Source organism: Pan troglodytes, chromosome 14, assembly GCF_028858775.2.
Source record: "Pan troglodytes isolate AG18354 chromosome 14, NHGRI_mPanTro3-v2.0_pri, whole genome shotgun sequence".
Classification (NCBI taxonomy): domain Eukaryota; kingdom Metazoa; phylum Chordata; class Mammalia; order Primates; family Hominidae; genus Pan; species Pan troglodytes.
The window spans coordinates 114,547,223-114,573,158 of NC_072412.2; the positions used below are offsets into that span (position 1 = coordinate 114,547,223).

At 39.4% G+C, this 25,936-nt stretch overlaps 1 protein-coding gene across 4 annotated transcripts in view; it reads left to right on the forward strand.

Annotated features, from left to right (window-relative positions):
* The window catches only part of MYO16 (myosin XVI), a 711,002-nt gene that overhangs the window by 446,036 nt on the left and 239,030 nt on the right, over positions 1 to 25,936 (forward strand). For all 4 annotated transcript variants that reach the window (XR_008538898.2, XM_054665553.2, XM_054665554.2 and 1 more), the window contains exons 17-20: positions 14,599 to 14,710; positions 18,446 to 18,563; positions 19,332 to 19,403; positions 21,669 to 21,810. Coding sequence is in view for 3 of the 4 variants with exons in the window: in XM_054665553.2 (XP_054521528.2) it covers positions 14,599 to 14,710; positions 18,446 to 18,563; positions 19,332 to 19,403; positions 21,669 to 21,810 (444 nt within the window). In the remaining variant the exon portion in view is untranslated. The remainder of the gene's footprint in view (positions 1 to 14,598; positions 14,711 to 18,445; positions 18,564 to 19,331; positions 19,404 to 21,668; positions 21,811 to 25,936) is intronic.

Below are 25,936 nucleotides of genomic sequence, written 5' to 3' on the forward strand. Positions count from 1 at the left end.
ATGATAAGAATGTCCATCTAACGAAAGAAATGAGTATTCTGGCCCAAAAGAGGAAAGGTATGAAACATTTCTGGAAGTACCCATTGCCCAAACATAAACACTGTATTTTTACCTTTCCACACTAGGAAAATTAATTGGTGGTTGATAAACTGGTGCCTTTAACTTGCTGCTTTAACTACAAGAACATTGTTTACCAGGACCACATCCTTATTATATACAGTTTTTGCTGAAATGCAAAATGAGTTATGTACCATTTCATTAGACCCTACGACGGGTTCCTGATCTAGATCATTATATAGATGTAGTACTTTTGTTTAAGTGTGATATCATCAACATTTTTAAATGAAACTTGTTTCCTCTTTTTTTTTATTTTTTTATTTTTTTTGAGACAGAGTCTCACTTTGTCGCCCAGGCTGGAGTGCAGTGACACGATCTCGGCTCACTGCAACCTCTGCCTCCTGGGTTTAAGCGATTCTCCTGCCTCCCAAGTAGCTGGGATTACAGGCGTGAGTCACCACACCCAGCTAATTTAGTATTTTTAGTAGAGATGAGGTTTCACCATGTTGGCCAGGCTGGTCTCGAACTCCTGACCTCAAGTGATCCACCTGCCTCGGCCTCCCAAAGTGCTGGGATTATAGGCGTGAGCCACCACGCCTGGCTAATTTTTTGTATTTTTAGTAGAGATGGGGTTTCACCATGTTGGCCAGAATGGTCTCAATCTCCTGACCTCGTGATCCGCCCGCCTCGGCCTCCCAGAGTGCTGGGATTACAGGCGAGAGCCACCGCCACCGGCTTTGTTTCTTCTTTAGCTAGAATGTGTCATTGATTCCAGTTAGTGGTGATTTCAGTTTCCGCAGGAAGAGATGTCCTCTCTGAAAATGGAACTTAGTGGGAAGTGAGAAGGACATTTAGAACAGTTGCGTTAGCAAATCAGCTGATCAGGGTTCCAGCCCCAAATAATCCGAACACGGCACAGCACATGAGGCTGAACTGTACTGCCGGGTATTGTACTTCTGACTCTGTCTCGTCTAGATTTCTTCTTTCTCTGCTGTGACCACATATAGAGTTAATGCTTTTGAGCAGTGCTTGTTGTAAGAACATTCTTCTGGGAGATAAAAAAAATACTAATATTAGATTAGAGCAAAAGCAATTGCAGTTTTTGTCATTACTTTTAATTACTTTTGTACCAACCTAATAGTAATTAAAGAAAGTAGCCCACCTTATTCTTAAATAAAACTTTTTAGGATCACCTGTTAAGATTGAAGAGGAAAAGGGAAAAAAGGAAGGGCACTCTCAACTGCATTTGATAATGACAATATTAAGACTACTTTTTCACTTTATTGGTTCATTTGCGTAATTTAATTTCCACCCCCCACTTAAAGTTTTTAATTCCCTAACAAATCAGAAGTAAATGTCTACTGATATAAATCTTGCTAATTTAGTTTTTATTTTCGTAAACGTTGAGATTTGTTGTTAACTGTTTGAAGTATTTGATACCTTAAATGTAAGTATTGAAGTTAAGGCATTAAAAGCAGAAAAGTGGGTGGAAAGATAGTATGAGAGCAATTACTAAAGAATAATGTCTAAAGAGCCTACAATATCATAATTCCATTTCAATTTATTTCTAAAGAAATATATACTTTTGCATGTTTTAAAATTGAAGATATATTTGTCAGAGATGAAGCACCTGAGTTTAATCATATTTTCCTTATAACACTTTTATTAGTATTTTTAATGGGTGTAATTGATTTAGACAACTGTAGAGTTATTTTCTAAATAGGAACAATATTGCAAAATGGCAGTAGTAATAGTAAATGAGTAACCCAGTTTTTGCTAGGTCATAATATTGCTTCATTTCCTAAGTGCGTGAGAAAGATATAACAGAATGCTAATTATTTCTCTGAGTCAACAAACATATTAAGCCCAGTATGCGTGCTTGTCTCGAAGTTTCCAGAATCCATCTTTTGTAAAACAGGTTTTAAATATTTTGTATTGATTCAGTATCTTTCTATGTAACTGATTGCTTCACAATATTCTTGTGTAACTTACTTCGATTTCTCACACTAACATCTCTAAATTAGAATATTACAACTGGAGCTGAAGCACATCAGTCCAAACTTTACTGACAATTAGTTTCAGAATTTTTCACTTTCCATTAATTTTTTAATGTAAATGTATGATGACATTTAGACAATGTGATTGGGTCTTTCTGGAAAATTTCTTTAATGTGGAAGTGATTGTGACCTGAAAGCACAATTCATGGCCAGGGACCACTTATTTGGAGGGTTATTCATTATTTGAACTTTGTTATTTCATAACTAGTGTTTCTTATTGAAAATATGTAGCATATAAGTAATCACAACAATGGTTCTGAAACACATCCTTGACTAGAAATTATTTTTAAAATAGGAGCCAAATCCTATGCAATAGAACATTAGGTGTCAAAATGGAACCCACATTTCTATTCCTTTTTTATCTTGATTTATTAGGATTAATTATAATTAACTAGGCATTTTTACTCACCTTTTACATTTAGCAGAAAAGAAAATTTAGATTATTTAGTTTTATTTACTTTATGAGTCTATTCTGAAGTAGCCAGATCCAATATCCTATTACTGATGTCATTTAGTTACATACATTGTTTTGGATAAGTTTACCTCAGTAGGTACAGCCTATATTTGAATACGTTTTCGTGGTTGAAAAAAAATCTTCCTGAATTTTACTTTTAAAGATTGTCTGTAGAGTATACACGTTTTACTCATTTTAAGTTCTTCATTAAAATCTCAATTTTAATGAATCTTTAAAGCTGGAGGTGCTGATGTTTCTAATTAACATGTCAGAAAGGTGTTTAGCATGCTTCTGCCATGATATCCTGAAGCCAGACTTCTGAGCTGTGTACCTGGAATGTGCGTCTGTGTGCCTGGGGGTAGACATGCCATTTTTTGAAGATAAAATTTGCTGTTTGTCTAATTATCTTATCAGTAAAGGCAATCAGACTAAGTAAGTGGAGTATTTAAATTTCTGTTTGTCAGTATTTTATTGTATCTCCATCCCTTCCCTCCTCCCCATTTTGTCATACTTCCTTCCAGAGCATCTCTGATCAATATTTGTATGTTTGTTTCTTATACTAAACTCTCTTTACTAGATAACTTTTCCTAATTTGTTCTTCGTTAGAGTATTTGTTTCTTTTGATTTTGGCAAAAAAAAAAAAGGGGGGTTGACTTTTATGGCATAAATTTTTCACTTATTTTGACAACCTTTGACCAAAGGAAACGAGTAGAGCTGGTGTTCACTATGGACTTATCAGCCAGCTATGTATGGCACTTCCAGATATACTGGGAACCTATTGGGTAAAAATGTAACCAACTAGGTATACATATGGAAACTTTGAAATACATATGGAAACTTCCAGGTATGTGTAAACCTTCTGTACACCCAATATTAATTTAAATTTTATGAGAATCCACCAGGAATTTTAAGACGTGATCTTTATCCGTAAACAAGTTCATGACATTTAATTTTTTGTTAAATAGGAGTTATTAAATATTTAAATGTATGAATAAGTGAAATGCGGAGAAGAGAGTGTATTGGTCAGGGTTCTCCAGAAAAACAGAGCCAATAGCCAAGAGGGTATGGATCTATACAGAGATAGAGATGGATTTTTTTTTATTGAGATATAGTCTCGCTCTGTCACCCAGGCTTGAGTGCAGTGGCAGGATCACAGCTCACTGCAGCCCCAGCCTCCTGAGCCCAAGTGATCCTCCCACCTCAGCCTCCCAAATAGCAGGGACTACAGTTACAGGCCACTATGCCCAGCTAATTTTTGTATTTCTTGTAGAGACTGGGTAATTAAAATTTTCTTTTAGTCCTGCTAAGCTGAAAGAGGTTGCTTGATACATTTGTGGGTTACATTCAGTGCGATGTTGTTCACACCATACTTTATCAGCATTTGATGAAGGTCAGGGGTGGGCCTGGATGAACCTGCCTAAGAATACCTTTGTCAGTAGTAACTATCTGTACGTGGTCATGTGTCTGAATCAAATAAACTATAATATTTGCATATTACTGAAGTTTTGGTGAAGATGCCTATGTTAGTCGGTATTTAAGACACAGGGTTGGGTTGAAGTTTATCCTTCCTGTTGGTGCTGTGGACATGGCCTTACACATGCTTTCTGGTCACCTTCTCCCCTGAGGAGGACTTCAGCACCTGTTCAGCCTTGCCTGCGGCATATTTCTGTGTGCATGCGCGCTGCCCTCTTCCTGTACAGAACCCTCCCTAGGCTGAGGATGTCTTGGTGTGAGTTAGAGAAGGTTCTGCCCACCTCTCCCTCCAGTCAGATGCAGCTCCCCAGGCCTTGACTTGTTAAACTAATCCTACCATCTTCAAGGCCAGGCCAACCCACACTTTCTGAGCAAAAAGGTATTTTTCTCTCCATTTCACAACTTCACTCATTGAAATATCAGCAGTTCTGGGTGTGTGTTTCTGGCCGTGTTTATGCTGGACACAAGGCTCGGGGATGAGTTCAGGCTGCGGTCAGCCCCTTAACCGTTGTCCAGGGCCTTCTGTGCAAGACACAGCCACCCTGTCTGTCTCCACCCCCCGGCTCTCCCAACTAGACGTTTCCAAGAAAGAAATAATTGGCCATACGATCATTCACTATGTGTAAGGTGTCAAGAGTTTTGAATTTGTTTCACCAGATGTTTTGAAATATTTCAACTGATTAGAAAAATATGGATGAACTATTCTGGGAATGTCACAAGACCCGAAGACTTTCTGAATGTGTAATTTGTTAAAAGGATTCTGTTCTTTTCCTGAATTTATTAGATTCTGTTCTTTTCCTGGAGACCACTGACAAGATTTTCTCTTTCCAAACAAAACAGTTTGTGACTCATATATTAATACTTTCCAGGTGGAGACTTATGTATCTGAACGCATGGTTAATAAAAAGTTGTACTCATATTCCTTGAGGAGGGGGAGACTTAAAATTTAAAATTAGTTAATATGTTTCAGATAGTTCGAAAACAATACAGAAAAGAATTTCTGTTTTAGGAGCAAAGTGAGGGTGCATGGGCAAAAAGCAGCACTTGGCCATCGTCATTAGCGAAGCGTGCTGTCTTTATTGATACCAACTGTTTAATTTTGCCTTATTTGGCTTCTGTTTATATATTAAACATCACCAAGTAAAAAATAGCTCTGCCCACAATAGAGAAGACACTGTTCCTTTGTATTCACACAGCAGATAAAAAAACTGAGCAACACATTGTGTTTGTACTCTGCGAGTCTCTGACTTGGTGAATGGACTAAACAAGTTTGTCTTTAAGTAGTAACATTTTTATTTATACTTGAACCTTCAATCCCAGCATGCCTTGGGTACGCAAGTAGGCACACAAGGATTGTTTCATGCGCGCTGATCTCTGCGCCTGCCGAGCGGGGCCACACCTGCACCCTGGAGACACAGTAGGTGTGGCCTCAGGGAGAGCACACAGGCCTTTGAAGTTCCATGGGGATGTTTTTGGCAAACAGTCAATGTTTGTATTTGATCTTCGAATCATATCTATTCCCATTCCTTAGAGTGATGCTTCATGCTGGATGGTAACATTTTTTGTCTGTGCCTCCACATAGCACTTCTTGAAAGAAATCTCCAGTGTGGACTCCTCTGTTCAAAAGGAAAACCCTCCTGTGATTTACTCCATGGCTTAATCTTACTTATGCGTTCTCAGGTGACACAAGAAACTTATTCCAGGACTAGTTTTACTTTGCCTCAAAGCAAAAGTATTAGCACACACACCCACACTCACACCTCACACCTCACATATATACACAAATTATTTTGGCTATGTTATGGACTCACTTTGGAAGACATAGCATCAGCCTGCTCTTTGTTGTCAGGACAATAAACAAGTTGGTTAAATGGATGAGTTACTTAGAAATAGCACATAGTCAACAGTTGTTGTTACAGACTTATTTTCAATAAATTTAACTTGTAATGAAAACCATTTCTTGTCCAAAAGCACAAGTCGAATTTTATACAATTGTAACACATATTCATCTGGTTTGCCACTGTTTCTTCTGTAAGAACGAAGATAACTGTATTGCTGCAGAAGGTGTGCTTTTTTCATACTGACTGATAAAATTTTAATTTAGAAACTTAGTCTAAAGAAGGCACCATCAGGCTTTGTGAAAAAGGGGAGTGGGAAGAACCAAGGAGCTTAAAAAGCAAAAAGATCTCCTGAAACTAGTGAGTTCAGCAATTGACAGGATATGAGGTCAGTGTGCAAAATCAATCACATATATTAATCATTATGTATTAACAGTGAACGTGTGAAAACTGCAATTTAAAACATAACACCCTTTCCAATTTCTCCAGGAAAATTAAATACTTAAGTATACACTTAACAAAACATGTACAGAATCTGGAGGCTGAAAATGAAAAAAAATACCAATGAAAGAAAAAGAGACTTATAATGTTCATTTATTGGAAGATTCAATATAGTAAAAATGCCAATCATCCCTAAGGTGATTTATAGGTTTAGTGTAATTCCTGTTAAAATCTTAACAATATTAAGACACGTATGGAAGCTTATTCTAAAATTTGTATGTAAAGGTGCAGAACTTCTAATAGCTAAAAAAAAAATGCAAAACAAGAATAAAATCAGAGGAACTACTCTACCCATATTGAGGCCTACCATGCAGCTAGAGTAATCCAGACATTATGGTATTGGTAGACAGACAGACACAAAGATCAAAGGAAGAGAAGGAAGAATACAGAAATAGACTCACACAAATATACTCACACACCAAAAGGTGATTTTTTGATGAACATACAAAACAATCGAGTGTAGGAAAGATCAACTTCAACAAAAGGTGCTGGACAACTGGGCATCCATAGGCAAAACAAGCAAAAAAAAAATAGTAAAGCAAAGCCAAAATCTCACATATTATGGAAAAAATCAAGATGATCAGAGACCTAAATTGTATTGCATAAAGCAATACAATTTTTAGGGAACAAAAGAAGGAAATATTTGGGATCCATGACTAAGCAAAAATAACTTAAGCTTGACATCAAAATCATAATCCACATTAGGAAAAATTGATAAATTATATGACATCAAAATTTAAAACTCTTATTCAGAAGACTTCATTAAAAATATCAGACAAGGTTCAGGCTGGGAGAAAATATTGCAACCTTCATATCCAACAAAGGACTAATATTTAGAATATATAAACAGCACTCCAAATTAACAGTAGGAAAATAAAAATTGTTCTAGTCAAATTAGAAATGGGCAAAAGACATGAAGGGATATTTCACCAAATATGAATATACGGATAGCACATAAGCATGTGGAAAGGTGTTGAGTGTTATTAACCACTAGATAAACGCACATTAAAACCCTGATAAGATACCACCACATACCTATCAGAACAGCTCATGAAAAAACATTGTGACAGCATCAAATGCTGGCGAGGATGTGAAGAAACTCACTGCCCCCTGCATTGCTGGTGGGAATGTAAAATAGTGTACAGCCGTGCTAGAAAAGAGTGTGACAGTTTCTTATAAAACTATAGATGCAACTACCGTATGACCCAGGTATTGCACTTCTCAGCATCCGACCAAGAGAAGTGAAGGTGTATGTTTACATAAACACCTCTATGTAAATGTTCATAGTAGCCTTATTCATAAGAGCCCCACTAGAAACACTCTAGATGTTTCTCAGACAGCTAAGTGGCTAGACACACTGCTGTGTGTTAACACTGGAATACTGCTCGGCAGCAAAGTGGAACAGTTTAGCCGTACACAGCATGAATCCACAGAAAACTGTGCTCCCAGTTTTTGATTCATAGTTTGGTAGAGCTTCTTTATTTTTCCCTTTCGAAAAATTTGTATTGAGAACTTTATAAACTTGATAACAGATGTAGGGATGATTTAAAAGCATTACCTTCCTCAAAACGTTTTTTTTGTTTTTTACTTTAAGTTCTGGGATACATGTGCAGAGCTTCTTTTTCTTATGATTACGCGTAATACTTTTTGATATTTAGAAAGACTGGGGAATATGGAAAAGAACAAAAAAAGAAGAAAACGATTGGTATGCACCACGAACACCTGTCTTGGAGAAACCCCTGTAGATGGGTGCTCAGATTCTTCCAGCTGCTGTCTATTCCTTCCTTTTAGTTGCACTTGGTTTTCTTGGGACTTTTGTGGCTAGCTCACAGGGAGACAGAAAAAATGCCAAAACCTCATGATATGAAGTTAATCAATGGAAAGTGAATTATGCATCAACCTAGAGGCCGTGGAGAGCTGGGAGGAGTGGGCGTCTGATGATGAACACTGTGAGGGCAAAGGCTGTGGGGTTGGCTGGACGCCTTCCCCAGGGCCTGTATGTTCCCCAGGATGTCCCTGCCAATTAAATACCTGTTGAAATTATGTTATTAAGTGGCACTTTTCACAGCAATTATGATTTTTATGTGATTTGACACTTTAAGAACATAGAAGTTTATTTTTCCTAGAATTTGCTGTAAGGAGAAATAACCATGCAATTATTATTTAACCAAATAGTAATTGGTTAAAATTTGGAGTGAAGAAATGAACAGTATATAAATTAATAAACAATGGCGATGTAGACAGATTTCTGGTGAGGAAAAATATTAACTAGTCTCCTTCAGTTGCCAACTCAACCCAGCACTTAAGATCAAGACACCTCTTCACTGCTTAAAAAATACAACTATCGGCCTGGCGTGGTGGCGCATGCCTGTAACCCCAGCACTTTGGGAGGCTGAGGCAGGCCAGATCACCTGAGGTCAGGAGTTTGAGACTAGCCTTGCCAACATGGCGAAATGCCGTCACTACTAAAAAAACACAAAAATTAGCTGGACGTGGTGGTGGGCGCCTGTAGTCCCAGCCACTCCACTCAGGAGACTGAGACAGGAGAATTGCTTGAACCTGGGAGGCGGAGGTTGCAGTGAGCCGAGATCATGCCATTGCACTCCAGCCTGGGAAAAACGAGTGAGACTCCATCTCAATAAATAAATAAATAAATAAATAAATAAATAAATAAATAAAACGATATATAGTTGATATCAGTGTTATTAAAATTTCTGTGGAATTGGACTACCAAATTTCTACAGTGTTTTTATCCTTTTTCTGTAAATGAAATGTAGGAGGCTTTAGGAATTGCTGACTTTCAGGAGAGGTGGAACAGAAAGACCTTCAGTGCGTCCCATCCGCCTTGCAGGAAACTCCTAAGCTTGAGAGACACTGGGCTCAGGGGCAGGACGGAGTGTGTTGGTTCGCCAGTGACTAGCTTCACAACTTTAAACAAACTTCAGTGCCCTTATTTCTGAAATATGTAAAATAATGGCTCCTTTTGTGAATTGTTGTGGAGACTAATGGAGGAAGTGCCTCAAAAACACCCAGTGGAGAATTTGGCCCATCAGTATCAAGAAATACTAGTTCCCATCGCCTTTCCCTTTGAGTGGAATTAAACAGTATTAATCCATCTGTAGTTTTTATTCCTCTATAGCACCAATGTTAACAGTCTTCTACCCCATGATAGAAACAACAGCCAGAATATTCCCTTGATCTTCCAATCTTTTAAAAACAAAACAGCAATTACTCTTTACAAATGCTCTCTGAAATTTCTGACTCTGCACATGGAGATATCTGGATACTGCCAGTGTTCCAAGTTCCAAAGAGGATAAGAAAATAGGCTTAAGCTATAGATATGCAATTTTGACTCATAGAAGAATAATATAGAAGACACTGAATATTAAGTTAAAGGGTATGAACGCTAGAGGTTATGTGACCGTGAATCAATAACGGGGCAAAATTGGCAACTCTCAGATGAAACTCTTGCTTTGATTTATCTAGGATGTTTCTCAACCACTGTGTTGAGATTAGTGGGATCACATCTGTGGAGCTGAAGCGAGTCCACTGGCCACTGGGAAGTCCATGACCCATTACCCACCATTATTCTTACCTATTTCAAACTGTTAAAAAAAAAAAAAAAAAAGTCTGGGAATGCCATTGTAACATTGCATCAATGATTGTCAACTTTCAGGCGATTCACGTCAGTATAGAACAGCCAAGTGTAAACTACGATCTTTTCCTTTTACCTATTTGTTACTTTTATCTGTCTGAGGAGTATAGAAAAGCATATTTTATGGTTTAAGATGATTAAAATTTTTCAAAATGTTTATTTTACTCGTCGCAGTTATTTATTTGATTAAGAACTTCATTAATGACAGAGTACATTGACTAAAAGTTGCCTGCATAGGCAAGATGTAGTCATTCTGGGAAATACTCACATTCTGTACATGCATTGCAACCTGAGTGTAGGAGGCATACCACATGCAATATCTCATTTGTCATTCACAAAATCGCTGTGAACTAGAAATGGAGAATTTTTAAACCTATTTTTAATATATTTTTACTCTGTTTTACCGATAATAAAGATTTAAATGTTTTGAGTTTTGTTTTTTTTTTTTTAGAAATTGTCAAATATTACTTAAATATGTCTCCAGATTCTTGGTTTCCGTATTTTACCATGCATATTTTCCAAGTTTTTTTGCCCTTATGTGAGATTTCATGATGGAGTGATGTCAAAGGGAAAATTAGTATTTTTAATCTCCAAAAAATAAACATGTAGTTTTTTAAATTCCCATTTTAAGATATAGTTTTGCTGATAATTAAGAACCTCATTTCTAGTGAAATCATCCTAGATGCTTTTGAATAGTGGGAGAAGTTTAAGCATTGTATAAAAGGCATTGTGTTTTTTTTCTTCGTCTTTATGACAAGTTTTCTGGCTACAGAGGAAAATGCTCACAACCAAGCTGAAGCCATCTTTCCTGCCATCAGGCAAACTGCCCTTTCAGATTGTCTGTTTTGAATTGGTTCCCACCTGACCCACTACGTAGTTAACAGACCTGTCTGCAACTACCGAGATTTCTTCACAGGGCTTCGTCTACCCAGAATTAACTGAAATAAACATGCCGCTGTATTCGCACTTTCTCATGGAGCAGGTCATAGCTGCTGTAAATTCTAGGCTAAAAAGTAAAATAAAATGGAGGATGGGGAGGTTTAAAGAAATACTTAAGCTAGCTGGTGCAGGGCTGCAGGGAGCTTACTAATTGATTACTTATCAAGAATTGTAAAAGAATTTTTTTTTTTTGCCCCTTTGACTCTAATGAAAACAGGAGCCAATTGTTATTTGCAAGACAAGTGGCCCCTCAATGGATTATTAACCTGTGCAATGATCAAGTAAGTCAGAAAAAAAGAGAATGTCAGGAAGATGCGTAGAAACCTGCTGCGAGGACCAGAAGTATGGAGAGGGGTTACAGTTTTTTATCATTAAGATTTATCACTAGGGCCAGTGTGTGGTGGCTCACACCTGTAATTCCAGCACTTTGGGAGGCCAAGGCATGCAGACTGCTTGGGATCAGGAGTTCAAGACAAGCCTGGGCAACATGGCAAGACCCTGTCTCTACTAAAAATACAAAGAATTAGCCAGGCGTGGCGACATGTGCCTGTGATCCCAGCTATTTGGGAGGCTGAGGTGGGAGGGTCACTTGTGCCTGGGAGGCAGAGCTGCACTGAGTTGAGGTCACACCATGCCCTCCAGCCTGGAGACAGAGCAAGACCCTGTATAATAATAATAATAATAATAATAATAATAATAATAAAGATTTATCGCTAAAGGTTTATAGATTGCAGACAGAAAGACCCTCTGACCATGGTAAGCCAGTTTCTTACTGATATCATTGTCCTTGACCTTTTCCTGTTCCACTGCTCCAAACCCCAGCTTGCTCACCCTCCATCAGGCATTTGAGGAGCCCTAGAAGAAGTAACACCACCCCAGGAGCTGGTCGCCACCGCCACCTGGGCACGGCATCCTGCGGCATCAACTGAGCTCCTGCTGCTCTCTGCTCCGCAGCTGTGTCCCTTCTCCGCAGCAAATGTCTTAGGTTCCCACGACCTTCACCTAGTCATCGAAACCTCCAACCTCTTTCTCTCCTGGAAAAACCAAAGCCACAACTATTGGTTGCCCTGCTCCCCTGAGATGGCACCAGCCTTCAGGGTCATGTTTGTCACCTTACCTGTGTCGTCCTAGAAAGTCAGGTCATTTCTGCAGCGAGAGGCAGACCCTCCCCGTGCACCAACTCCACAGCCTCTCCTTACCTCATCCATGTCCCCCTCTTCAGGATTTTCCGCAGCTCCTTTTCTTGAAGTCTTTTATGCGGTTTTTTGGTGCTTCTATCTCAGCAGATTCATATTCCAAAGTCTCTCCCACACCCCACTCCAGCCCCTAGATTGTTCTTCCACCATCAGCCGAGATTGGGGAAAAAGAAGTTCTCACAGACCCAGCTCACATGGCCACCACGGTCTGCTTCTCCCTTCCAATTCCAGGAAACATTCCCTTTGTCAAGGGCACAATTTCCTTGTTTCTGTGGTCTCTTTTCCATCACTATCATTCAGTCTTACAGTCACCTTCTCCAGCCAGGCGCGGTGGCTCATGCCTGTAATCCCAGCATTTTGGAAGGCCGAGGCCGGTGGATCACGAGGTAAGGAGTTCAACCAGCCTGGCCAAGATGGTGAAACCTCGTCTCTACTAAAAATACAAAAATTAGCCGGGCACGGTGGCGGGCGCCTGTAATCCCAGCTACCCAGGAGGCTGAGGCAGGGGAATTGCTTGAACCCGGGAGGTGAAGGTTGCAGTGAGCCAAGATTGCCCCACTGCACTCCAGCCTGGGCAACAGAGGGAGATTCCATCTCAAAACAAAACAAAACAAAACAAAAAACACCTTCTCCTTTTGTTTTAATGACTCAGATTTTTTGTAACATTCTTACTCTGTCCTGGACACGCCATTCTTTCCTCAGCCCTAATTCCAGCATCTCATTTTGGGTGAGCTCACCCACTCCCATGGTTTTAGCCTTCTGCGTATTGATGACTTCCAGATCCTATTCTCTAGTGTTTTCCTGAATTCCAGATCTTTATAGCTATTATTTCTTGGGACTACATTTAAACTTTAACAAGTAATTTAAAGTCAATGTGTCTAATATCAAATATAAGACTTTATCTCTCCAGAAACCTATTCCTCCTCTTGAGAATGTTTTCCAGTTGAATGGGCCTGCAATCCACCCTGTTTTCCCAGACAGAGACTTGCTACTCATCATGAGCTCCCTGCTTTCCACCTCCCCGTGCCCAGTTCACCCCCTTGTACTGCCAGCTCTCTCTCCTCCCTTCCCCTCTCCCCATCCGTCCTCTTCTTCACCACTGCTGGCCTCTCACTGGGCCACACGCTCCCCTTACTTGCCTTACCTCTTTGCAGGTAATCTTGCCCTGGGCTACCAGAATATTCTTTCCAAGGCGCCAACATGATCATGCCACTTCTTTGTTGCAAGGCCCTCAGAACTGGCTGTCACTTCCAAGACATGACAAACTCTTTTTTTTTTCAAGCTATACAAAGCCCTGGCTACTTCTCCAATCTCATCAATCTTTGCTCATCTCGCTGTAGGCTCCAATTTTGCACACATGGATATATTTTCCCTGTATGCATCATGCTTGACCAATTCTTTCTGCTTTGTACATGTTCTAATTATTCCAGGGATAACCTGAAAGCCTGGGAGTTGCTTGGCAAATTCTTGGAATCATAGCCTGCTTTTCCCCACTGTGTTTCCTCATTGCCTACTTCTGGTTGCAGCCCCTTCCTGCACACTTATACCTAGAGTCTATCTCTCTGATTCTACCTCCCTTATCTGTGCCCCTGGATAGTTTATTTTGCTGTTGTTGAGTCCTTTTCCTTCACATTCTCAGCTGCTTGGTATTGCCTGTATTAGATAGGTGATTCGTACATGTTTGTTGAGGGAAAGGAGTAAATCAATGGCATAAACAACCATCTCATTATTGAAAAATACCAACAAGGAAAAATAATAACTTACTATAAATTAGGCATCTTTAGTTCAAATATTAATTACAAACCATATGATAGAACCTGTTGAATTTTTGTATGAAATTCATGAGTCACGGCCAGGTGCGGTGGCTCACGCCTGTAATCCCAGCACTTTGGGAGGCTGAGGTGGGTGGATCACAAGGTCAGGAGTTTGAGACCAGCCTGAACAACATGGTGAAACCCCGTCTCTACTAAAAATACAAAAATTAGCCGGGCGTGGTGGCACGCACCTGTAATCCCAGCTACTCAAGAGGTTGAGGCAGGAGAAACGCTTGAACCTGGGAGGTGGAGGTTGCAGTGAGCCAAGACTGTGCACTGTGCTCCAGCCTGGGTGACAAGAGTGAAACTCCATCTCAAAAAAAAAAAAAAAATACATGAATCACTTGTGACCTTCTCCTGTCACAAGGAAAGGTGCAGCTAAGACGAAAACCGAGTAAAGCAATGTAAATATGTCCTGGTACAACAAGAACTAATGTTTTCCTTTCCTGAGATATCATGTGCTGTGATGCACCAAATGCTTTGAAAACACGTGGGGACACCATGTCCAGGTGATTCCCATCATTTTAGAGATCAAATACGGCAGAAGTGACCTTTAACCACAGAAGTCTGACCGGAAGCCAGGCGATAACGTTACGCGCCTTGTCTCCTAACAGGTATTTGAACCAGACCATACAGGACGATGCATCCACAGGGGAGCGTTCTCTGAACAGGGAGAAATTGGCTGTTTTGAAACAAGCCCTGAATGTAGTTGGCTTCAGCAGCTTGGTGAGTCATGTCCTAAATATTTCACTGAGAAAATCAACCTTCTACTGATTTATAAAAGTTATGCATTCAAAAGCATTTACTGAGCCCCTATGACGTTCCAGATGTTGCCGAGGACACTGATGATTCCGCAGACAACAAGCCCCAATCCCTGCCTCCTAGAGCTGACGTGCTAGTGGGGGCAGGGGGCAGGACTTAATCCACATGTTGAGGGAGAAAGGAACTAGGAAGAAAACAGAGCAGTCAGCAGAGAGTGGCAAGAGGAGAGGGTGCAGTTTCCAAGAGGGTGGACAAGGAGCCCTTTCCCAAAATGAATATAATATATACATTATATATATTTTTACATATATATTTATAATATATCATTTAAAAATATTTAAAATATATTTTAATAGATCATAAACTTTATAAATTATATTTATAAAATATAATTTAATATATTTAAATATATATAATATTCAACATATATATTTTATATATGTATCCAAAACAGATCAAATAACTTTATACTTGATCAACCCATGAAAAAACTGGTAAACCTGAAGTAACTGTTCATGTTAAGAATCACTTGAAAATTAACATAATCACCTTGTTAAAACATCTTCTGGAACAATATAAATGTTTTAATATTGTCATATTTAATGGCACAGAATGGCCAAGTACCTGCAAGCATTACGAAGCTGAAAAATTACACTTTAAAACTTTTAGATCATGGCCGTGCCGTAGAAACATCTATGATGATGGAAAAGTTAGTGACCTGCACTGTGCTGTACCACAGGGTAGTTTCCCACCACGTGTGGCTCCTGGATGCTTGAAGTGTGGCTAGTGGGCTGAAGAAATAAATGTTTAATATTTCTTTATTTTAATTAATGTAAATTGACATAGCCATGTGTGGTTAGTGGTTGCTGAATCAAACAGCACCCAGCCAGTGAATAAGACATAAGAAATGGTCTAAGACTTGAGAGAAACCTCTCAGAATTCCCTTCAATCTCTATTTCCCAGAGGCATTATCTCTGCCTCCATTCAACATGGTGGTGTTTTGGATTATGGTCAATTTACGGCCAATTCCTCAAGAATATTTAATATAATATCACAGGGATAACTTGGACATGCCACTAGTTCACAAGCCCAGATTAGGTCACAGATTTAAATCTCTTCTTTTTATTTTTCTGAAGCCAATACATGGATGGATTTGGGTCTGTGTTTATTTCCCTGCCCACACCGTTATGGCTGACGGGGCAGTGAGTAGGTGGGGAGGGTGGAGAGGTCCACAGGAAGAAGGGGAAGGAAGTGAGGCCCACCCTAAATGAGTGAATGCAGGGGCACCTTGCTGCACCCACCCTTGCTGTGTTGAGAGACTAGAACTCGAGGAGCCTGCAATCACATGGCATCTCATTCTTTTTGGCTCTGATTACCCGGCCTCTGTTTTTCTCCTCTACTGAGTCCTACCCACTGGCACTGTTCTGTCTTTGCACTTGCTGCTGTGGTACTTTTTTGTTTTGATTTTTTTCCCTCTTTCCATGCCTGAAATGTCTGCTTCCTCATAGGAAGTGAAGCTAGAGATATGGATAGAAACCATTCTGCCAAAATACCAGTTGCCTGGAAACAGGGCTTTGAAAATTCATGACTGATCCTCAAAGGCAGGGCAAGCAAAGTACACTTTCTGACTAAGGTAACCCAGGGAGACTCATAGCCTTCTTGGTAAAAGAAGTATGCACACCCTAGCAAAAAACATGAAATTAATGTCTTCATCCTGACCCTGGGAGTGACTTGAATGGTGAGTTGAGTCCACTTTAGAGGGATAGATTATGTCCAGTAAGATTCAAAGAAAGGTGTTTCTGGGCCAGTGAAGTCCTTGAATCAACACTGGTGATTGTGGTCCTGACAGATCTGTTCGTAACAGTGCCTCCAGCTCTGCCGTCTAGCCGGGCGGCAGGGATGGCTGCTCACTACACAGAGACGCAGAAGCACAGCCTCCTTTCTGTTCAGGAAGGAGTTTATTTTTACTTTTGTCATAGGGTCCACCACACTGTAATGCACATTATAGCTATTTTCACAGCTCTGTAAATTGTGAGGTTCTTGAGGGCAGCACAGAGTCTTCGGCTGTCTATCCAGAGGTGCCTATCTTGTAGGTACCGGAACCTTTCATGAAGACTAATTGATTTAAAGGAAAAAAAAAAAAAGCTGGGCATGGTGGTGCATGCCTGTAATGCCAGCACTTTGGGAGACCAAGATGAGCTGATTGCTTGAGGCCAGGAGTTCGAGACCAACCTGAATAGCATAGTGAGACCCCCATCTCTACAATTTTTTTCAAAAACATTAGCTGGACACTATTTTTTGCCTGTAGTCCCAGCTACTCAAGAGGCTGAAGTGGGAGGATCACTTGAGCCCGGGAGGTCAAGGCCGTAGTAAGTTATGATTGCGCCACTACACGCCAGCCTGGGCAACAGAGTGAGACCCTGTCTCAAAAAAAACAAAAAAAAAAAAAAGGAAAAAAAATAAGTTGACAAGTAGTTAAGTAATTTGAGAGGCTTGAATAATGCCATTTTATACAGCATAAGTAAATTAAATTTGAAAAACAAACTTATGATTTAGGGGTTAACCAAAAACATTTTTATATGTATATCACTTTCATAAAATATTATTATACCTGAAAATTAGAGATCATTCTTTTCAATGCTCTCACTTTAAAATTGGTAAAATCATACCTTATTATGAAAACTACAAGCTCTGGGGAAAATCACGGAAGTCTCAAGAAGTGTATTGTTTCCACTGTGTATTTATAAAGCACATCAGCATTGTTCTTAGAACCGCTTCCACAGTAGTTAGGGAAGGAGTTTTTGTTTCCAAATTACAGATTAGGAGACTGAGAACAGAACAGGCTATGCCACTTGCCCTTCACGGGGCTCAACCTGTTTTACTGTTGATATCATCATGCTAAATATTTGACATTCTAGAAAAGTACAGTTTAACTTGCAGCTTTTTCTTGATTTTTCATTCTTGCCAAAAAATGACTATCCAAAATCAAATTTAAGGTCTCATTTTTTTTATGCAGCGTTCCAGATTCTCTTTCAGCATTCTCTTACTTCCTGCTACCCTCTGCTCAAAGATAGCTCTTGCCAACATCCATTTTTTTCTGTTTTCCTTAAAATACCTTAAAAAACAATTAGCATTTTTTGAGTCTAGGCACAGTTGTTTTCATTAGGCCTCCTTTAGTTTTTCCAGGAGAAGTAAACAATTCTGTAATCATCGTGTTAATTTATCTCATAAGAGAGATAGCGAAGAAATGAACACCATGATGTAGGTTCTTGAATGAAGCGGCCACAGCAACTGCAAAGTCTAAATAGCGTCCGACGTGAGCCTGGAGAGGAGGGGGAGTGAAGTCTAACCTTACAAGTGAAGCCCAGCCAGTCAAACCCTAAGCACACAATCATTCATTTTTGTTATGACAATTATCTACAAGCTGTTAATTTATATCAGAATATTATTTCCTGACTCTCTTATATTTCAGGAACAGGAACATTGATTTAGAGAAAATATGTTTTGAATTATGAGGTTTTGATGTTGAGGTAGAGACTGGTAGTTTTCTTGCCATATCGAACATTTGGGATCTGCAAACTCACAACCTCATTAATAGGGTCATCATTTTTGTAACTTACTTTTAGATATTTAAAAATTTTGCCTTTTAATCTTTCTTCTAAGCACCCTATTCATTCTCTCTGTTTGTAAAATGCATAGGAGGTGGAGAATCTGTTCGTAATTCTAGCAGCAATATTGCACCTTGGAGACATTCGGTTTACTGCCCTGAATGAGGGGAACTCCGCCTTCGTTTCTGACCTCCAGCTCCTGGAACAAGGTCAGTGGAACATGACCTTCTGACATTTAACCACATTGATGTGCAATTTTGTAGATCTACCAGTAGATGGAGACATAGTACAGAAAAGCCAGTTGGCTTAAACCCTTTCCTCTATAGTAGAATTCAGTGAGGGGGGAAAATTGTCTACTTTGTTTTTTCTTATAATCTGTTGTGGAAATGAGTAGCAAGATGTACTTTTATGTTCTCATTCTGTGCACCACATTAGCAACACTGATTCTTTAGCACATACTTGTTGTTTATTTATATTGTTCTAAGTTCCCTTCACCCCACCACCCAGTGTATTTTGGGAGCATGTTATTAGCTAAACATTTTAAACAGAATGTAATTAATTCCCTTTCAAAGATCTTGCCAAAAATCTCTCTCTTTGAAGTTGCCTCGTTAGTCGCTCCCAGATTTTTAAAAAATACCTTAAAACCACAGATTGTCAGGAAACAACATATCTTCACCTATATCAAAGAGATTTAACCAGGAACCTGGAAAAAAACAATTCCATACCATCTGTGAGGACAGGGAGGAAAAACATCTGCTGTGATTTAATGCACAGAACTGTAAGAACTCATTAATATTTTGATTGCTGTAAGATGTTTCTCTAGTTGAATTTGACAATTACAGTGGTAATGACTTTTTAAAATACTCATGTTTTGTAATGTGCCTATATAAAACTTACCAATTATGGCCATAAAATTCAATGTTCTTGGTATCAAAAAATATACTAACTTTATGTTTATAATGCTGATTTAATTTTAGTGGCTGGAATGTTACAAGTATCAACAGATGAATTGGCATCTGCCTTAACAACTGATATTCAATATTTTAAAGGTAATTTTTTTATGCTCTAACATCTTTGTGCAATTTAGAATCAAATATGAAAATTAAATACAGTTTGACTTGTCCCCACTTAGTGAAACTATTTCTATGAATTGAATGCCAAATGAGGAAAGCATTCTGAGCCTGTTTGGTCATTTGACATGACTATAGTGTAGACTCTTTATGCTCCTGGGAGACCATTTTGCCTAACTGGTCACCCTTTCTAGATAATCTGTCACCTTAGAAAAACAAAACCATCAATCCAAGAGGGTTTCTTCAAAGAAAATATTGGATCCATTTGCATGTGTGGTGCCATGCTGCACTCTTCAATGAAGGACCAACCTTTTCCTGCTACCTCATTGGTTAGAACAGCTGTCATTTATTGGACATATATAAACTGATAGGCCTTGTGCCAAGTCCTATAAAAATTGTAGTGTTTGAATTCTCACAGATTGCTCTGATGTGGGCATTACTATTTCCATTTTAACAGAGGGGAAAACTAAAATTCAAATAAGTTAAATAACTTTGAACCTCAAATCACTAGTAAGTGACATGTTTGGAATTAGAATCTAGCACTGTCTGACTCCCAGATGACATGCTTAATCTCTATGCTACATGCATCTCTACTCAGTGAACACAGAGAGTGGTTTTCCCACATGATCTTCAAGTACTCACTCTAAATGATGGCCTTACTATTTTCCTCTTTATTGTGATTGTGAGAACTCACCATTCATCTAATCTTTTTTCTCTAAATCGCTACTATTCTTTCTCTATGGCCTTTTGGGCCTACATGCAGGTATTTAGGTAGATGAGTCATTATTCCTGCCTCACTTCTACTCTCAGAATATCCCCAAACTTAATGAATCTCCCCATTGTTCACTCAGTTGCCCAAAAGTTATACTTGATAGCTCTTTCTCTTCTACCTCCTCCATGCATAGGTCAGACACACGCCATAAATATCTCCCATTCCTACTGCCTTCCCTTCATTTTCATCAGCACTGCTGAATTTATCATTCTTTCCCTGCCTTACAGGAAGACACTCCTGGTTCCTCTTTTATCTCACCTTATCTCAACTTGCCCTCCTTCCACACTACTTCTGAAATAATCTTTCTGAAATGCAATAGGCATTTCAGGAATAAGGCCAACAGTCTTTCAAAGATACACCAGCTCATCACTTTAGATGGCTTAGGAGGCCCCACTGGCACCCTTGCCTCCAGCCACACTAAGCATCTTGAAGACATTGTTCTTCTTCGCACCTTCTTTTGAGAAACACTGAGCTCACTATTAGTATCTATGATTTCCTCTGCTTACACCACCCTCACTTGCTACCACCACCCTGTGGGTGACCCACCTGCCCTCCTCAGTCACATGGCTCTAGGAACATCAATTTCACAATGTCATAAATGGCCACACCCACTTTCACTGCCCCTTCCCCTTGTGTTGTTCCATCTCGATGGCCTTGAACTTGCAGCTCTCTGACTACATTTTCCGCCAGTATCAGTAGGTATCCTTCCTCACCCGTGCTTCTAACAGATTGAAAACACCTCAACCCGCATTGCATGTGGACCCCACCCTGTTCCTAGTCTCCTGCTCTGCCTGAGACGCCATGGTCAGCAAGTTTGGCCAAGGCCATAGAATATGAATTCTAGGCTCCCATTCACACTCAGCCCTCCTGCAACAGTGATGGGATAGGCTCAATGCCAAACCACCCTTGCTCTTTTTTCCTTGGGCCCACCTCTATTCTAGTCCCTTCCCCAAACCTATCACTCAAGAGTTCAATCACTGTCTCTTGGAGAATGACATAGAAATTCCTACCTAAGGCCCAATCTTCTTTCCAAACTCCAGAACCACATTCTTGTTGATGAGATCATGCCTTTGAAAATATTTAAAATATATCTGATTTTCCAGAAAGCCCGTTTCCACATGCCTTAGGATGATTCAGTATCCAAACCAGTGAGTTGTTATCAAAAGCCTTGCCAGGAGGGACCCTGCGAAGAACTGTTTCCCTAACTGAGGTGAAATTACACAACCTACAATAAAGGTGGAACGCTGTGGTCAACAATTCTAACAAAGAAGATTGCAATGTACATGACTTCTGCTTTAGGAAACATTTTGCGTAATAACTGACGGAGACCTCATTTATAAGAATCCGTGTAATTTTTATACATCACTTGTCTTGTGGATGTGTGGGGAATTAATAGGATATGTGGAGTTTTGGTTGGCTTCTAAATGAGGGAACCCTTGTGCTCACTCCTCCTTTCCTTTCTACCATTTTAGGGGATATGATAATACGACGACATACCATACAGATTGCTGAGTTTTTCCGAGACCTCTTGGCCAAGTCCCTGTACAGTCGTTTGTTTAGCTTTTTGGTGAATACCATGAATTCTTGCCTCCACAGTCAAGATGAACAGAAAAGGTAGGAGTTGACGGATGTTCAGTTCTGTTGTCATTACTGTAATAAATAACTTAAAGGCTCAACTCCAAAAGCAGCTTCATGTTACAGGGTGACCAATAAGTTAAACTTCATTAATATATTTTATTTTGACAAGGTAATCTGACTTGATGGGTTTTAATGATTATTCTTTAGGAAGTAAAACCCTCTCCCTGGGGTACCCTCCCATTTACACTGATGAATTAATAATTTCCTATGCATAGATATGCAAATGCATTCTTTATGGACTGAAGGTAGATGTGGCCTTTTGTGCACCAATAAATATAAAAATTTTATAAATCCAGGAAGAAGACACTCTAAGAACAGGTAAGGCACTGGAATTTGTGGAGTAACTCATGCCTCCTTCGGAACCTATTTCATGATGGGTTTTGGATCAGTAATTCTTTATCTTATTTCTTCACTTATTTCGTGGATTATGGATAGAGGGTCTCTATGGTAATCATTTTGGTTCATATCCCTAATCTTTTTTTTATTTTTCTTTTTCTGAGACGGAGTTTCACTCTTGTTGCCCAGGCGGGAGTGCACAGGCACAATCTGGACTCACTGCAACCTCTGCCTCCCGGGTGCAAGTGATTCTCCTACCTCAGCCTCCCAAGTAGCTGGGATTACAGGCATGCGCCACCACACCCGGCTAATTTTGTATTTTTAGTAGAGACGGGGTTTCTCCATGTTGGTCAGGCTGGTCTTGAACTCCTGACCTCAGGTGATCCACCTGCCTCGGCCTCCCAAAGTGCTGGGATTACAGGCATGAGCCACTGCACCCGGCCCCTAAACATCTGAAACAGTAGATTTTCAGGGCTATTTCATCATCTAAAAATTATATCTCTCCATTACATATTATCAGTGGAAAACTTTCTTGTTATTCTTGTCACTAATAGTGACCTTGAGCAGACAGGGGAGCACAGTCATATTCACAAGTCTTCACGTACTTGTCTTCGAATGAAACCTGAGAATTTCTCAGTCATCCGTATAGACTTCTTAAATTTAAATTAAATTCCTGAAAATTGATGCCTTTAGAGGTTTCTTGGAAAACATTAGAACTAATATATATTAATGGGAAAGTTCTTAAATAAATATAGACATCTCAGAAGATTTCAAAGACAAGAGGACACTGAATTCTTATTAAAATGTACATATCTCAAATCCCACTGAACATTGATCAACATATTCAATAGTCTGTGATTTGAGAGTAGCTATGGTATAATCCATATTTCAGCAGAAATATTGTAGTATTTACTATGATGAGGACTCTTGATTTTGCTATTGTTTATTGTTATCAGTTAATTTGTTAATTTCCTATGAGTATAAAGATGATTCGCAGAATGATACTAATATGCTAAGTCTACCAAATTAGCTATGTATAAAATTATTGACAGCTCTGCTGAAGTTGACACTGAAAAAATGAATGTATAAGTCCAGCTGTACATAGAAACTTCTAGAAAATTTTCATTTGACATTTAAATTTTACAGAGCCTTAAATTTATATAATTGGAAATACTTATATAATGGTCTACAGTTTTTGCTACAAACACACACCCAGAGAAAAACTACAAACATAAACCGTGGAGAACACATTATTTGTCTTTGCATGGGAATATTGCCACTGTGGCAATGTGTAAATTCATAAGGATGGTCTTATCTTTTAAAACTTATTACTAAGCATATGAATGAGAATAGAGATTAATGGGAAATTAGAGGTGAATCAACATATTAGAAGTTTGACTTATAAGAGACAGTATTCTCATTCCTGTCGTAACTCCCATATTTTCTTCTCTATTTCTCCCATGAGTCACCCAAACCTGAATTTAAATCCCCAGATAATGCAAGAAAAGGTTATATTTGCAGTATTTCTAATTCATTTAAATTCATGGAAAGCTTATGCTTTTGCAGATTTATAGGCCCATTTCCTAAGTCACAGAAAAGTCTCAAAAATTTGGATAACCTTAGAATAGGCTCTTGTTTACCAATCCTGTGTTTTTGAAATGTTGTAATCATGTCAAAAAAGATTATATAAATAAATAATATCCTTATGGTCAAAGTTGTAGAGCACATTGATTGTGATAGAATAGACATATTTTTCACAGTATATATGTATTTATTACTGTATATATATATACACACAGTAAATATACCTTGCGATAGAATAGACATACTTTTCATCCAGACATGTATATACATACAGTATACAGACATGTATACTGACTATATATGTGTGTGTGTGTGTGTGTGTGTGTATGTATTTGTAAATTTGGCAAGAGAGAATAAATATCACTACAATTTACTCTAACAAGTTATAAAGGGAAAATGAGTGAAATTGGAACAGGTGAATGTCTATTTGTTACACGATGGATTCATTTCTTGGATTACAGTAAAATAGGCCCAATATTAATCATATAGCATTTTAAAATAATTCTACTTTCTCTACCTGGATCCAAATAGGTTTTGCTTCTAAACAAAAAGCCTGGGTATCTTGCAGGTGAGGTTGATGCGATTAATTAAAATGAGCAGAAGTGTTTGCCACGTTTGCGGGATCAGAATCCAGTCTACGATTAAGGTGTGGCTGCCTACTGGGGTGTTGTCCTCTGTGAGCCTGACTGCTGTGCAGTGCTTGGCCCGGACCCTGCGGGCTGGGGACCACTGAGGGCCACACGTAGTGGCACTTTAAATATTGAAACACACTGAAGTTTTATTTATTAGGCTTAGCTGAAAATGATTTGGTCCAAACAGGTAAAATAATAACAGTAATAAAAAAATAGCAATAATATAATGCCCTATATTTGCTTAAAACTTTGTTGTTCACCAAGCATGTACATGTAAATTACCTTGGGAAGAAATGTTGTTAAATAGCTAAAAACGACACAGTTGATTGTTAAAACGATGACTCTAGGAAAATGGGAAGCACTGCTCACAGTTGTGACTACAGTCTGCTTCCTCACATCTCCTCCCAATGCCCTTCCTCTGGAGAAACTCATGTAAAAACCAAAGGCTTACTATTTTCCTCATTTTCTGAGGCATTTCTTTTTCTAAACTATAATTTTATGACTTCTAAAATAAATGATATTGCATATCATTTACATTTGTATGCGAATGTCATTATTACAAAACTCATGATTACAGTCTCCAGTAACGCAAGCACAGTTTCGCTCCATCCACTCCACCTTGGTCTCCCGCACACAGACAGAGCATCAGCCTCTCACGGCAGTACCTGCGCTCTCCTCACCGTGTCTTCACCTCTCGTATGCTCCTGCTGCATCAGACACTCATGTGCTCAACTTTGCTCAGTGCTATCATGGTCTTTCGATGAGGGGGGGATTACTTAATAGCACCCATTTCCATCTCTGATTCTTAATTGATTGAGGAATAAGACAATGTAGTAAGAGGCCAGGCACAGTGGCTCATGCCTGTAATCCCAGCACTTTGGGAGGCCAACGCGGGTGGATCACCTGAGGTCAGGAATTCAAGACCAGGCTGAACAACATGGCGAACCCCATCTCTACTAAAAATACAAAAATACAAAAGATTAGCCAGGCGTGGTGGTGCATCCCTGTAGACCCAGCTACTCAGGAGGCTGAGGCAGGAGAATCACTTGAACCTGGGAGGCGGAGGTTGCAGTAAGCCGAGATCGTGCCACTGTAGTCCCACCTGGGCAACAAGTGCAAAATTCCATCTCAAAAAAAAAAAAAAAAAAAAAGACAATGGAGTAAGGTATTTGGGAGTCAAAATAGCAATTTGATGAGTGACACAGCAGACATGAGAAGATGCCATTTACACCATGAACCAGTTGCTCCTGCCTGCTGCGCCCCTGACTCAGATCGACTTCACCGCCAGTTCCAGTAAGCCCTGAAGCGGCCAGTGCCCTCTTAGAGCTTGGAGGAGCAGAGGCCATGACGTGATCCCCGCGAACGCAGGAAGACTGCCCTGAGCCCTCCTTGTCCAGGCTTCCTCCTAGACTCTGAGGGAATAAGTTGGTCTTCCAGAAGCCAAGAGACTTACAGCTAAAGGGGCTTCCTTTTCCTGTAAGAAAACCTCAAGTCTGTGAATAAGCATCTCCACCTAGCACATGTGAGTCCATGAACTTGAAAGATTGAGG